Here is a 16424-nt window from a genome sequence, read left to right as displayed (position 1 = left end):
TCATTACGTTCTCTGCCTTTCTGCATGGAGATGCGAACAGGGTACTTTTTCTACTTAATTTAAAAGCCACCAGATAAAGATTTCTTGCCAGAAGAGTTACTTTTAATGTGGGAATAAGCATTATACAAGGACTTGTGATGCCTGAAGCGCTCACTTCAGAGTCTTCAGATAATTTCAAGCAGGTTATAGAGACTTGAGACTAAGTGAAAGAAATGTTCTCAATCTAATTTGGATAAAATGGTGGTAGACTAAGCAGCAGCTGAAAATAAGTAAAGAATATTACATGAGTTGCCTGGCTGTGGTGAGAGTTTTGGCATTGCCTTATAATTTTACTCTAATTTGTGATTTTTCATTATACTTAAATATCTCATTCTTAGATGATTGTGCTTCTCTATTATTTTGGAAGTGCCTCTTTAACGATTAACTAAGTAGGAAAAAAAGTATGCTAAACTCTATATCCATGTTAATGATGGATAGTTGTGAAGGTTGCCATTTATTCAGTGTAGTCTACATGTCACAGAAGTCCTAGGGGTCCACAAGATCAAGAGCACTCTGATGATAATATGGAAACTTTCCAGTTTTTCGCTGCGCTGACATCTGCACTCAAGTTGCAAGAGCAGCAGTGGCTAGAACTACCAAAACCTCAGTGAGAATCAAGGCAGACACCAAACAATACTAATACTCATTATATTCTTCACCACAGTTTAAAAAGAGAGAGAGAGAGAGAGAGAGAGGTTTTTTTAATATTCTTTTTTTTATTTTTTATTTGTTCTTTTTAGTTATACATGACAGTAGAAAGTATTTTGACATATCATATATACATGGAGTATCGTTTCCCATTTTGTGCTTGTACATGATGTAGAGTTTCACTATTCACGTATTCATATATGAACATAGGGAAGGTATGTTCAGTTCATTCTACTGTCTTTCCTATTCTCATCCCCCCTTCCTTCTTCCCACTCCACCCTGGCCAATCCAATGAACTGCCCCTTCTCCCTCCTCCTTTCTCCTCCACCTATTGTGAGTCAGCATCCACATATCAGAGAGAACTTTCACAGCCTTTGGTTTTGGGGGAGTGGTTTATTTCACTAGCATGATAGTCTCCAGTTCTGTCCATTTACTGGCAAATGCCATAATTTCATTCTTCTTTATAGCTAAATAATGTTCCATTGTTTATATATACCACATTTTCTTTATCCATTCATCTGCTGAAGAGCATGTAGGTTGGTTCCATAACTTGTTTATTGTGAATTGAACTGCTATGAACAGTGATGTGGCCTCATCACTATAATATGCTGTTTTAAGTTCTCTGGGTATATATGAAGGAGAGGGATAACTGGGTTAAATGGTTGTTCCATTCCAAGTTTTCTAAGGAATCTCCATATTGATCTCCAGTATGGAGTGGTTGCACCAATTTATACTTCTACCAGCAATGTACCTTTTTTCCTATATCCTCGCCAACATTAATTGTTACTTGTATTTTTGATAATTGCCAGTCTGATTGGAGTGAGATGACATCTCAGTGTAGTTTTAATTTGCATTTCTCTAATTGCTAGAGATGTTGAGCATTTTTCATATATTTTTTGACCAGTCATATTTCTTCTTCTGTGAAGTGTCTCTTCAGTTCCTTTGCCATTTATTCATTGAGTTATTTGGGGTTCTTCTGGTGTTAAGTTTTCTGAGTTCTTTATATATCCTGGACATAAATGCTCTATCTGAGGTGCAGGTGGCAAAGATTTTCTCCCATTCTATAGGATCTCTCCTCATGTTCTTCATTGTTTCCTTTGCTGTGAAGAAGCTTTTTAGTTTGATACCATCCCATTTATTGATTCTTTTACTTCTTGCACTTTAGAAGTCTTGCTGAGGAATTTGTTTCCTAAGCCTACATGAGGGAGAGTTGGGCCTACTTTTTCTTCTAGTAGGTATAGGATCTGTGATCTAATACCTAGGTGCTTGATCCACTTTGAGTTGAGTTTTGTGCAGGGTAACAGATAGGAGTCTAATTCAATTTTGTTACATACGGATTTCCAGTTTTCCTAGCACCATTTGTTGAAAAGGCTATCTTTTCTCCAATGTATTTATGATGATATAATTGTGTTTGTGTGGGTTTGTTTATGTGTTTTCTATTTTGTACCATTGGTCTTCATGTTTGTTTTGGTGCCAATATCATGCCAGTTTTATTACTGTAGCTCTGTAGTATAATTTAAAGTCTGGTATTGTGATGCCTCCTGCTTTACTTTTTTCACTGAGGATTGCTTTGGCTATTCTGAGTTTTTTATTTTTCCAAATGAATTTCATGATTGCTTTTTCTATTTCTATGAAGAATGTCATCAGAACCTTAATAGGAATTGCATTACATCTGTTTAATGCTTTTGGTTAATATGGCCATTTTGATAATATTAATTCTTCCTATCCAAGAACATGGAAGATTTTTCCATCTTCTAAGATCTTCATCAATTTCTTCCTTCAGAGTTCTGTAGTTTTCATTATAGAGATCTTCTACCTCTTTTATTAGCTTGATTCCTAAATATTTTTTGAGGCTTTTTTTGTGTTTTTTTTTATTTGTTTTAATTAGTTACACATGGCAGTACAATGATCTCGACATATCATACATTTGAATCAGATGGGATATAATTTCTCATTTTTCTGAGTGTACAGGTTGCAGAATTACATTGGTCATGCAGTCACGTATATACCCACAGAGGCTATTTGTAAATGGGATAGTTTTCCTAATTTCTCTTTCGGTTGACTCATCACTGATGTATAGGAACAAAATTGATTTATGGGTGTTAATTTTATATCCTGCTACTTTGCTAAATTCATTTATAGGTTTTAGAAGTTTTCTAGTGGAGTTTTTTGGGTCTTCTAAATATGGAATCATATAGGGCTGGGGTTGTGGCTCAGTGGCAGAGTGCTTACCTAGCATGTGTGAGCACTAGGTTCGATTCTCAGCACCATGTATCAATAAATAAAATAAAGGTCCATTGACAACTAAAAAATTGTTTTTAAATATGGAATCATATAATTGGCAAATGGAGATACTTTGAGTTCTTTCTTTCCTGTTTGTTTCCCTTACATTTCTTCTGTCTAATTGCTCTGGCTAGAGTTTTCAGGACTTTGTTGAATAGAAGTGGTGAAAGAGGGCATCCCTTTCTTGTTCTAGGTTTTAGAGTGAATGCTTTCAATTTTTCTCCATTTAGATTTATGTTGGCCTTGTGTTTAGTATTTATAGCTTTTATAAGGTTGAGGTATGTTTTTATGAATATTCTTAATGAAGCAGTATATTAATTATTGATTCTAGTAAATGTCAACTCTTGAGTCCATGTCATGGTAATGTCTGTATAATGAAATGAATGTCTACAGAAAGCAATTCTGCTATATAATGAAAAATAGTAGTTGCAACACATGTGATTGAGTTGAAAAGTTATTGTTGATTATCGATTATTATTGTTAGTTGCTTTGAGATCATTGTGATTATTGTTTCATGGATCACCACCTTTACTTGAAAGAATGGCTAAAAACAAATTGGTTATTCAGGCTTGGGTAATTAGTAGACATGGTCTCAAAAATGAACCTGTCACTTCAAGAAAAAGTGACAATATTTGTGTCAACGATGATAAAATAAAAATTAGAATTTTGGAAAACTTGTATATGCCCCCATGTGCTTGATACCAATAGTGTTCCTATATGATTAGTGGTAATATTAATAAATGTTTTTTTCATATTGTATAATGAAATGTGTCAACACTTGGAAGATCTGCATAACTCAACCAATCAGTATTTTCCAGATGACCAGTGCATGCTATTACAGAACCATGCATGAGAGAAAGATCCACTCAAAGTGAAAAATAGACTAATAGATTTTTATGTAACACAGTACAGAAATTCTTCGGTATAATTTCTGATGCTACAGAACAACTAAACTTTTAAAAAATTTAACCTTTAAAAACCACATGTCAGGGCTGGGGATATGGCTCAAGCGGTAGCGCTCTTGCCTGGCATGCGTGCGGCCCGGGTTCGGATCCTCAGCACCACATACAAACAAAGATGTTGTGTCTGCAAAAAAAAAAAAACTAAAAAATAAATATTAAAAAATTCTCTCTCTCTCTCTCTCAATCTCTCTCACTCTTTCTAAAAAAAAAAAAAAAAAAACATGTCAAATTCTATCATATTATCAAAGAAAAATATCCACAATTATCTGAAAACAATTTTATATATACTATTCTTCCTTTTTCCAACTATGAAGCTCTGCAGCTTACTTTTCTGCACATATCTTAGCCAAACAACATGTAGCAATGGATTGAAATTAGAGCAGATGTGAGAACCCACCTGTCTCTAGGAAGGCAAACATTAAAATTTGCAAAAATGTAAAACAATGCCAGTCTTCCCACTAACTTTTTTGTGGTTGTTTTGTAAAATATCACATTTGCATGAAAACTATTTATGTTTACATAATGGATGTATAATCGTTATTTTTAATGAATCAACCAACAAAAATGCTTTTAATGTATCTTGATTTGCCAGTATGATAAATATTGATAGATATTACTCGCATAAACAAGTTCTTCAGGGTACCCTTTATTTGTAACAGTGTAAAAAGTGCTGAGACTAAAACATTTCAGGGCCACTAGGACTGCTGAGATAGACGATGTTCTGCTATGATTCTCTAAATTGGTAACCATTGTTGGAGTCCTCTTCATTGCAGATTTCAAAAGCTGAAGAATAGTCTTCCTGATTTACTATTTTCTCTCTTTAATTTAGGATATAGAAGTCACTATAAAGAGGGAAAGAAAGAGCCAGTTGTGTTGGAACATCCTGGCTTCACCTTCCAGGTCACTCATATACTATATATTTGGCCCAGTTTCCTGATACAAAGAGTCCTTTATGTTTGGATTGCTTATGGGCCGATTTCCTAATGGGAAAACAAACAGCATTGATGAGTCTCATGTCCTTCTCCCCCATCCTCCATCCTGTGTTTCATCCACAGAGACACACTTTCTTCTTTTTTAACCAAGGCCTGCTTGGCCATATCTACATCTTGTCCTCTGTCTTTAGCCCTTCAGCCTCTCTTCTTCCTCTACTGAGGCCCAGCTTGATTGCCATTCCTTCCAGAAGCCTTCTTCTTCAACACCCTGCTTGGAATTTGAAGCTTCCTCTATCTCTTTCTCTCCTACCCGGCTCTTTGAACACTTACCTGTAACAATCCTTTTTCCAATGACTTACCTACATGCCCTTCTTCCCAGGGATCCAGAGCTTTGCAAGGTGGCAACCCCGTCTTGTTCATATTTGTCAATCTGGCACACTGTATCTTGTACCTAGTGGAGGTTTACTTAATTGAATTTTGTGAATACTGAAGTGTTTTGTATCTGATCTTTCTGCCTCTGCTTTTACTAATGATTCTCTTTATTCTAATAGTTGCCCGCCCTGGGTCCTCAGTTGTAGCTGAGAAGCATCTTCCTGTCCTGGCCCCTGATAATATAAACAGGTTTTGTGGCCATTGATGGTGGGTGTGGGATTACATGTTTATACACAGAACAATTATCTCACATATAAATAACAAATGTGTGTGTATATAATTAATATTGTTGAGGAATGGTTTCAAAATCAAAATTCAGATTCAGATTAAAATCTACAAGCAAATTAAGAAGTAGAGATATTGACTATTTAATCTTCCTTTGTCTTACTGCTTTTGTTCTTTATTTTGTTTTATCTCCCTTTTTTATATTAGAAATACTAGATATTAGAAAAATTATATATTAGAAATTATTTAAAGGGAACTGTTCCCATCACAAAGAAAACCGTAACTTACCCCTTCAGAGAAGAACATAATATTCGCATGACTACAGTATACAGTTAGAATAAAAATACCATATATGTTCCTCTAAAAAATGGCAGTATTTTTCTTCTGAAAAATTAGGTGCTTTCTCTCCTACATCCACAAAGATGTTTACACAGTTTGCTAATGCAAACTGTCATCCAGGCCCTGGGGAAGTTTAGTGAGGGGCATGTTAATTATCAGAAAGACATGTTTCACCTTTATGTTCCTTTATTTTGATTTTTTTAACAAATGTGAAATTTTTATAGGCAAAACATTTTAAAAGTTAACTAGCATTTACCAGTATCAAAGTAAATATATTATTACGCAATCCTTTTTCCTTTTTTAAAAATCTCCCAGTGCCCAAACCTGTTTCTTCCATCCATTACAGAATCATAACCCAAGGGAAAAAATTACCACGCTGCTTCTGGCTGCTGGTTTTCAGCTCTTGTTGCTGTAACTCTGAAGGACACATCTGGATCATGGCCATCATTCCCCATTACTTCATTTAGGCCCTGTTATTTTGACAGTAACCGGACAGTGATTTGCTTTACGACGCATCACTTGCATTTGTCTCCTACAATCATGTTTATGACAACAGGGCTTATTATTGACGAGATAGTACGTAGTCTATTTAGTTTGTAAATGTCAGAGGTTTCTGCCGTGATTTATTTAGGAAACTGTAAAGGTCACTTCAAACACTGCTTATTTTGAGAATCAGGCTCACATTTTCCCATTAAGATTAATTAATGTAATTCTGGACTTTCTGCAATAAGGAAGTTGCATATTTCAATACTTAACAATATGGCCCTCATAGCTTGATGAGAAGTCAATATTTAAGGCTGGCTTAGAATAATTTTGGTTTTCTTCTCAGTTGTTTATTGAGTGCAAGATACTTTGTAGGGGCGGGTGTGGACTGGGAGACAGAATGGGCCTGGTTTCTGTTCTCTTGGGTCATAATCTTGTAGGAATGGCAGAAAACAGTTCTACTACATTGTGAAATTACAAGTGTGTTAAATGTGTGTTATCACAAAACTTGTGACAGAGAACCTAGTGGAGACATCAGGGAAGACTTCTCTGAGGAAGTATCCTAGATATGAAGTATATGCATTTTGGGCAGAAGCCCTGAAGTGGGATGGAGCCTGATATTTTTGAGGAAGGGCCATACAGCAAGTGAATGGAGAGCAAGTGGAACAAGACTGATAATACAGAGAAGAGTGAGAGCTTGTAGGGGGCTTCTTGGTCTTCAGAAACACAGAATTGAAGGGCTTCAAGTAATTGGTCAGGATTTCTGCCACATTAGTGTGGGGAATAGACTGGAGTGGTACTGCTGGTAGAGCCTCCTGCACTTGGTGGCAATGTTCTATATCTTTCCTGTCCAGTGTAGTAAGAGTTACCTAGAGCTACTGAGCACTACCATGGCTGAGGAACTGAATTTTCTATTGAATTTAAATACATTTCAGTAGACATAGCACACACTTCCAGAATGAAAGCAGGAAATAAAGTAATTGCACATTTCAGAGGCAGAGGTAGGAAGTAGTGGTGGCTTGAACCAGGAAGGTACTGGTGAGGAGAGAGGAAGGTAAATGGATTCAAGAGATAGGTGGGAAGTAAAATTTAGAGTTTGGGAATTCATTGTGTGTAGAAACAAAAGAGAGAAGTAGTAAAGAATGACTACTTGGTTTCTTTTTTTGTAGTACCCAGGTCCTCGCATGCTAATCAAGCACTGGACCACTGGGCTATACTCCTAGCCCCATTGACTACCAGATTTCTAAGGGTATAGATGGGAGGATGGAGACCTGGGCAGAAGATAAAGCTCAGGAGGAAAAGATAATGAATTCAGTATCTAGTCTCTTTGATTTTAGATGCCCATATAGAATTCCAAGTGGAGTTGTTGGGAAGGCATCAGAACAGTTGGCCCCCCTCCCTCTCTCCCTCTTTCCCCCTCTCTCTCTCCCCCTCTCCCCCTTTTCCTCTCCCTATACTTACCCCCCTCTATGTATATGTATATATGTATGGTTTATTTTGTATAACTATGTCAACAAGTGAGGATCTTATTTTTTAAATAGATAAACAAGTTCTGAGTTATAAACCTTTAAAGGCTATCTTGTTTATCTCAAATTCTCTGAATTCTAGAAATGATGTTTTAAATAGGTTGCATTTTTTTGGTTTATAAACAAGTATGCTTGAAAAATAAAAAATATTAATTCAAGCCATAGGGAAAAACATACATATGTCTTTGATATTCTGTGATGTCGAGGAGGCAGATCCTAACATGAGGCCCTGTGTGGGTTGTGGAGTCAGATGGCACTGATCAATGTTGTAGTCTCATTTAGCTTCTCTAAGCCTCAGTTTTCTTGCTTTTAAACTCAAGATATGGGCCTACAGTTATAGGGAGTTGGTTGTATTTCCAGTGTGTTGGGCATAATAAATGGCAGTGGAAGTAGATTGTAAGAATGAAGCTTTAGGAGGAAACACTTCTGCTGCCATCTCTTCTTTCTTACTGTCCCTACCTCATCAGTTTTTAACCTTTCAGATTCATAGCACTAGAAAACTTATCAAATAAAAAAAATAATAATAATAATAAAAGGCAAGAGCCTAAGGAGTGTCTTGTTTTACTAGTCACTTCTTAAGATTTGCTAATACTCATAGGTTTGACAGAATTTTATATTATCCAGAAATAAAACAAATAAAAATTTATTGAAATACATACTGTAAAGCATTTTAAGTTGATATTTTTAACTAAATTTTTAGAATTAGGTATCATTACATATCTTTTATCATCATGTTTACAAAACTACTCTGGTAATTATTAAGAGCATATCACATTAATTCACAATCCATCTGCTTATTTCAGAATATCTGAAAATAAGAGATTTGTTGAAATTCAAATGTAACAAGCTGCAGTCGACACGGGATTTTGCACCCTAGTTGCTAATGTGATTTCGCTGCATTATCTGAATTAAAAGCTGAGTCACTCTGAAATTCATTTCCTTCTTTTTTCAGATCATGTGTCAGTTGGAGGACTTGGAGACAGCTTTTATGAATATTTGCTCAAGGCATGGTTAATGTCTGACAAGAGAGATCTGGAAGCTAAGAAGATGTATTTTGATGCTATTCAGGTAACCTGATATTTAAATCATCTTCGCCACTCAGCTCTAACTTATAACTTGCATATTAATCAAGCTTTAATGAAAAAATGAAATACTACATGAGTGGGTTACGAAATTATTTCCTGTGAGGCAGAGTGCAGTGTCTGCCAATATAATTGTAACAATAGTTATCATAGGTGATATTCTTAGTTCTAATTTTTTTGGTGTTTTGTTGTTGTTGTTGTTGGTTTGTTTTGGTGGGTTAAACCCAGGGCCTTGTGCATGCTAGGCAAGCACTCTACCAACTGAGCTATATCTCCAGCCCCCATGTCCTTAGTTCTAATAGAGCAGTTGTAGTATTTTAGCATGGTTCAAACCTCACAAGCCATGTGTCTAAAAAAGAGTCATGCATCATGTAACATTTCAGTTAGTGACAGACTGTATATATGACAGTGAGCTCTGGAAATTATATTGCCTAATGACATCATAGCTTAGTTTGTACACTCCATGATATTCACACAATGAAGTCACCTAACTGCACCTTGCTCAGAGTATATCCCCTCATTAAGAAAAGCAAGTCTGTATTCTTTCTTCATGAATATGAGTTCCCTTTCTTGAGCTATATATTAAATTATGGGAGAAAATCTTGAATTTATACTCTGAAAATTGTCTAAATTAAAATTGCCCAAGATTATAGACAGTCTCAAAGTAAACGTGTTTCCAGAGATAAATGGTACTGAAAAGAAATCTAGACATAAAATTATATCTCAACAAACTGGTATTTAAGGAAAGCTCATTAAGAGCTTCAAAAATCATAATACAGGAGGAGTAAGAGGGAACCAGTACGTATTAAACTGTGTACTGTGTGTTGAGCAGTGTGATATGTAGGTATTTTTAATGAAGTGAAGAAGTATAGTTTTCTTTCTCATAGTACTTTAAATATTCACCCAAATTTACAGATAAGGTTGTCGAACCTCAGAGAGGTTATGTGACAACCAAATTCAAACTAAAATTTGTTAACATTTGCCCCTTTTTATTTTACCACTGTGGATTTATTTGTGAATAAGAATCCCCATACTATATTTAAGGGTTTATTTATAGGCAATAAGTTACTAAGATAAATTAGAAATTACTTAGTATAGTCTATAGGAGGTAGCTAGTAAAAAGTAAACTAAGAAACACTACCAACGAAACACAGGGAGAAAAATTAAGGTTAGAATGTAACAGATTCAAGAAAAGAATTATTTTATATAAAATACTTGTACATGTACCCCAGTTTTCAGAAACCAAATTTTTAGCAGGATTGGGTCCCTTTGTGATTAGGAATTGTGGATGGTTAATTCACATATATTCTTTAAATATTAATCGTTATCAAGATTTCTCAATAGTATTATTAAATTGTGGCTAAATCCTCAGAAAATTGATCTTTTTCTTGACTGCTTAGAAATGTTCTTTTTTTCAATCGATAGTATTAATTTATAGGAAAAAAAAGTAAATGGCCACTAATATAGCTGCTGTTCTAAATTTGGTCTCTCTGACAAGAGTTTTGGATGATTTTGACATAGATGGATTTATTGTTTAAACATAAATGTAGTTTATATTTATAAATACTTTGATTAAATGGATTGACTATTCTATTGGTACATCACTGGGAGCTTCACTAAGCAAAGCACATACAGTTAGTTACTCCATGTACAGGAATCATGAATACCTTAGCTAGAACTTTGGCCTTTATTTGGCCCAGCCTTTATTAAAGACATATGATGTACATCAGAAACAAATTAGGAGCCAGAGAGAAATAGAGACAAAAAACGAACTGGAAAAACGTTCATGGCAAAACTTTGTTCTTCGAGTTATTGTGTTTCCCATAGTTTGGTTTTCCAATTGTCATATATTTCAAGAGACAATGTATTTCTCTGTTCCTCTCCACTAATTTACATGAGTTTCTGTCACTTACAAGCAATGGGATCCTTATTAATAAACTGTCTTGAGAGGTTGTAAATAAATGCACACATTATTTTGCTTCTTAAAAAAAAGGACTTCTCGATTATTAGGAAAAGCTTTTTTATTTTTTATTAATTTAGTTATTTATTTTGAATCCAAGAAAGATTTATTTTCATATATGTGTATATATATATATATATATATATATATATATATATATATATATGACAACAGAATGCATTACAATTCTTATTATACATATAGAGTACAATTTTTCATATCTCTGGCTGTATACACAGTATATTCACAAAATTCATGTCTTCATACCTGTACTTTGGATAATAATGATCATCACATTCTACCATCATTAATAACCCCATGCCCCCTCCCTTCCCCTCCAACCCCTCTGCCCTATCTAGAGTTCATCTATTCCTCCCATTGCTCCCGCTAAGATTTATTTTCTCAATCAGCTGGGCTGGGAAGTTTGGTCTTAGCAACTTTTTGTCAAACTTACCTGCCTCCCTCCTTCCCTCTCCTGTCCCTCCATCCCTCCTTCCCCCCCCCCCATTTCTTTTTCTCTCTTTGTTGCGCAGCCAGGAAAAGCTTTTTAGATATACAGTACTACCTTTGGGTACTTTCAAAATTGAATTCCCCAAAAAGGAAATCATTGCTGAAATATTCTGTTTCGAGATGGTTAAGAGAATATAATGAACAATGTAAATACTCATTATATATGTATTTTTAAACAGTATGCTCGTTTGAGGTGTCTCTTCTTTGTACAACACAAATCATGCTGTAAATACTTTTTATATTTTGTGGAAATAAATAAAAATAAAGAAATGATTGTCTTGTAACAAAAAAAAAAAAAAATTGGGATATTGCCCATTGCCCATGTGGCCTTACCCTCATTTGGTAACACTAGAAAACTCCTTCCTAAGAAGTTTATTTTTCCTCCTTCTTATAGGATTTCAGGTTTTTGTCTAGGGAATTCTTAATGTATTATAATTTCTACTATGTCATCTTCTAATTACCATACTGGCAGACATTTTAATTATTCTAATATTAAGGTGGCCCTCTTAAAATTAGAATCTTAAGATCTCAATATTCCAAGAAGGACGGCTTTAAAATATTCTTTTTAATATTTCCTTTCAGTTTCTGGAACTCTACCCATGCAACTTTAGTATATTCTGTTTAGGCAAATCATTACCAGGAAAATTCATTAAGAATACATGAAGTCAAAGTGTTTCCTGTTTGTCTTAATAGCAAAAACATTTTCAACCCATTTCATATTTTCAACTTAGGGAGAAAAGGTAGAACAACTAAACTTCTGATTTTGAGAAGTACTAATGTCATATATGACAAAATTTCTTTCTGCTAAATTGTACTTTAAAAGATCATCATACATCTATAGTCCCAACTACTTGGGAATATGAGCCAGGAGGATCTCTTGAGTCCAGGAGTTCAAGGCCAGCCTAGGGAACATAGGAAGACCCTGTCTTTAAAAAAAAAAAAAAAAAAAAATTATCACTATCAAGGGGAGGATGCCTTCCATTATCATTCAGGATAGTTGAGTTACTGAAGATATGGTTACTTAGTTTTAGCTTCCAGTGGATTCTGGAAACCATTTAATCCCAGAGGGATATGTTTTCTTTGGTTGGTTTAACAACAAAATACTTTTGAGATTTCAGCAGGTTGTTCTGGCCCTGTTGAGAGGCTACTCTTAAGAATCTACAATAGTGAATGATACTTGGACAGATGTTTTTCAAACATGGAAGGATTAAACCACAGAATAGGTAGTTCCTTTCTAATCAATTCTCCATAGTCTTAATATAAAAATTTATTAGAGTCACTAAAGACTATTTTTCATTCTTTTTTAAAATATTTTTCTAGTTATAGATGGATATAACACCTTTATTTTGTTCATCTATTTATTTATTATTTATTAATTGTTCTTTCCAATTTATTTATTTTTTGTTGATTTTTTAAAAATAAATGACAGTGGAATGCATTACAATTCTTATTATACTTATACAGCACAATTTTTCATATCTCTGGTTGTATATAAAGTATGTTGACACCAATTCGTGTCTTCTTACATGTACTTTGGACAATGATGTCTATCACATTCCACCATCCTTGCTAATCCCCTGCCCACTCCTTTTTCCTCCCACCCCTTTGCCCCATCTAGAATTCATCTATTCCTCCCATGCTCCCCTCTTACCCCACTGTGAGTCAGCCTCCTTATATGAGAGAAAACATTCGGCATTTTGGGGGGATTGGCTAACTTCACTTAGCATTATCTTCTCCAACGCCATCGAACCCAGTGCAAGGCAAGTGCTCTACCGCTAAGCCACAACCCCAGTCCCAACTATTTTTCATTCTTTATACTTACTTACATTTTCCAATTTCCACACAAAACCATTGCTTTGAAGATCTTGGAACTTCATTATAGTTTATTTTAAGGAGTGGCCTAGTTGGTCAGAATCCTGCCAAAACTAATATGGCACTTTATTTAGGATCCATAACATGGTAATAATGTTTCTCTAATCTATGCTCAAAAGCTATTACTCTTGCCATGTAGAAAGAATAATTTCTTGGGTGATGAACAAGTATCTGCTTGAAGGACTTTATTGCAATTTGCGTTATGAAAAGTGTAAATAGCTAAGATGTTCAGTTGCATTAAATAAGAATGAAATATTAATGTAATAACTAAATCATCAATAAAATTAGCTTAACCACAGTTAATGAGCACAGTAGCATGTTCATTTATTTTGTAACCATCTTGGTTTCATTTGTTTATTTCTAATAAAGGTAGAAAGGTTTTATCTACTTGTGTATTCATTTTAATTCATTCTTCTCTATCTACTATTCCCAAGTATGCTTCCTGAAAATCCTTCTTTGTGTTTGTGTTAAACCTCCTTTCATTTTATTTTATGTTTTAATTTTTTTATTTTTTCCATATTTTTATTGATGATAGTTGTACATAATGATGGGATTTGTTGTTACATATTCATACATGCACACAATATAATAGTATCATTTGGCCAGTATCACTCCCTAGAGCTTCCCACCTCTTTCCCCTTCTTCCACCCCTTGGTCCTTTTCCTCCATTGATCTCTTTTTCATTTTCATATTTTATTCCCCACCTCTCTTTTCCTTTTTCCTCTCTACTTTCTGTATATAAGAGAAAACATGGGGTTGGGGATGTGGCTCAAGCGGTAGCGCGCTCGCCTGGCATGTGTGCGGTCCGGGTTCAATCTTCAGCACCACATACAAAGATGTTGTGTCCGCCAAAAACTAAAAAATAAATATTAAAATTCTCTCTCTCTCTCTCTCTCTCTCTCTCTCTTAAAAAAAAGAAAAAGAAAACATATCTCTTGACCTTCTGAGTTTTACTTATTTCACTTTACATAATGGTCTCTAGTTCCATTCATTTTCCTGCAAGTGGCATAATTTTGTGTTTTTTTTTTTTTTTTTAATGGTGGAATAAAATGTCATTGGGTATGTATACCACATTTTTTTTATTCATCCATTGAAGGACACCCAGGTTGGTTACATAGTTTGGATATTGTGAATTGTTCTACTATAAACATGAGTATGCATGTATCCCTGGGGCACGATGACTTTAATTCTTAACAATAAATACCAAGGAATAAAATCCTTCTTTTTTGATAGTAGTGATAAGTATAGACACAATCATGGCCTGTTTCCCTCTGTGATATAATGGAGGGAACACTTTCTATTAGAGAAAATGGAAACTAATATAAACCAAATACTTTATTTTTGCTTTCTAAAATATAAGGATTATTATATTTCTCTGTCTAGATTTATTTCTATTTTCTTTTTTTCTTCATCTAGTTTTTAAAAATGTCATCAGTCCTTGAGCAGAAGTAAAATATGTTTTCTAATTCACTTTTTAAAAAATTTTTAGTTGTTGATGGACCTTTATTTATTTATTAATTTTTATGTGGTGCTGAGAATCAAACCCAGTGCCTCACACATGCTAGGCAAGCACTCTACCACTGAGCCACAACCTCAGCCCCTTTCTAATTCATTTCTAATTGGTGTATTATAATTGTGGGTAATAGTAGGATTCATTATTCCATATTTGTACATACATATAACAATTTGATCAATCTCATTCTTCAGTACCTTCCTTTGGTCTCTCCTCCTCCCTATAAGTCATTTTTATAAATGTTAGCATTTCTCTCATATTTAAAGATCTTTATTCTTTTTAAAATTATCTACTTATTATACACTAATGTGCTTTTCAGTAGAATGATTAGGAAAGAACTTGACTCAACAGTTACCACATTGGAGATATAAATGATGACAAATGACCTTTACCAAATGCCAATTTCAAACTGACTGCTTTATAAATACAATATTTCAGACTCCTCTCAGTAGATAGTATTATTCCCGTTATATGAATAAGAACACTAAGATTTAGAGCTATAATGAGCAAATTACCCACAGAATTCAGAAGAGGTGTCCGAGCGAGAATTTGAAGCCAATTAATCTAACTCTAGAATAGCCTCTCTTTGCATCTCTATTTTGCTACCTTTTTAGGTTGAAGGAAGGAAAGAAAGAGTAATGGCATCAGCCTAGATCCTATTAAAAGTATGCTTTATTCATCATCTCTAGTAAGACCTGGATTTTGAGGTGTTTCACCATTTGTGGACATAAAAATGCCAACTGTCTCTACCACACCAGTGGCCTGTCTTTGAGAAGGGGATGGATTTTGGGTTTTGAGGATAACATAGTATATATTTGGTCACAGAACGAAACAAAATTGACATCATTGGCCCAACCATATACATTCTAACTAATCAAACTAAAAAGGGCATTAGCTAGAAGAAGCACACCGAAAGCAATGACGTAACATTTATGGTTAAATTGGATTTGTAACACCAAACTCAAACTATATGTCATTTTTTAATTATAGTATAATAATACTATAGAATTTAGTATAAATTTGAGAAGACATTATACAATGTTAAAACAAGTATTACTTTCAGGCCATTGAGACTCACTTAATCCGCAAGTCTAGCGGGGGACTGACTTACATCGCTGAGTGGAAAGGGGGCCTCCTGGAACACAAGATGGGTCACCTCACCTGCTTTGCTGGAGGCATGTTTGCGCTTGGGGCAGATGGAGCACCTGAAGCCCTGGCCCAACACTACCTTGAACTCGGGGCTGAAATTGCACGCACCTGTCATGAATCTTATAACCGCACCTGTGAGTACATGTTATTCTTCATTTATAATCCATTCCCCCATTCCTTGAGTTCAATTGGTAAGGAACTTTGTCATTGTGGTCATCAAAAGAATATCCACTGGGCCTGGTGAGACAGATGACCACAATTAATATCTCTATATGTTTACTCTAAAAGGCACTGCTTTTATACTTAAAAGCATATACCATTAGTTTGCCAAGTAATAAAAATCAAGGCCTAAAGACTAAGCCAGCCTAACTTACTGACCCTTGCTTTAGCTCAACAGCATTGAGTAAGGGTCTCTGACCCAGTACAAAAAGAAACCATTTTATAAAGCAGTATTAACACTTTCCACATA

General features: G+C 34.8%; 1 protein-coding gene across 1 annotated transcript in view; it reads left to right on the top strand.

Moving 5' to 3' along the window:
• Man1a1 (mannosidase alpha class 1A member 1) overlaps positions 1–16424 on the top strand; it is a 175142-nt gene that overhangs the window by 146130 nt on the left and 12588 nt on the right. Inside the window, exons 9-10 of the mRNA XM_046466986.2 lie at positions 8822–8937; positions 15870–16089. Of these exons, the coding sequence (XP_046322942.1) occupies positions 8822–8937; positions 15870–16089 (336 nt within the window). The remainder of the gene's footprint in view (positions 1–8821; positions 8938–15869; positions 16090–16424) is intronic.

This window comes from Marmota monax, unplaced genomic scaffold (assembly GCF_021218885.2).
Source record: "Marmota monax isolate L192 unplaced genomic scaffold, Marmota_monax_Labrador192_F-V1.1 WCK01_AAM20220418_F8-fsc00140, whole genome shotgun sequence".
Lineage (NCBI taxonomy): Eukaryota > Metazoa > Chordata > Mammalia > Rodentia > Sciuridae > Marmota > Marmota monax.
This window is presented reverse-complemented; position numbering and strand designations above follow the sequence as displayed.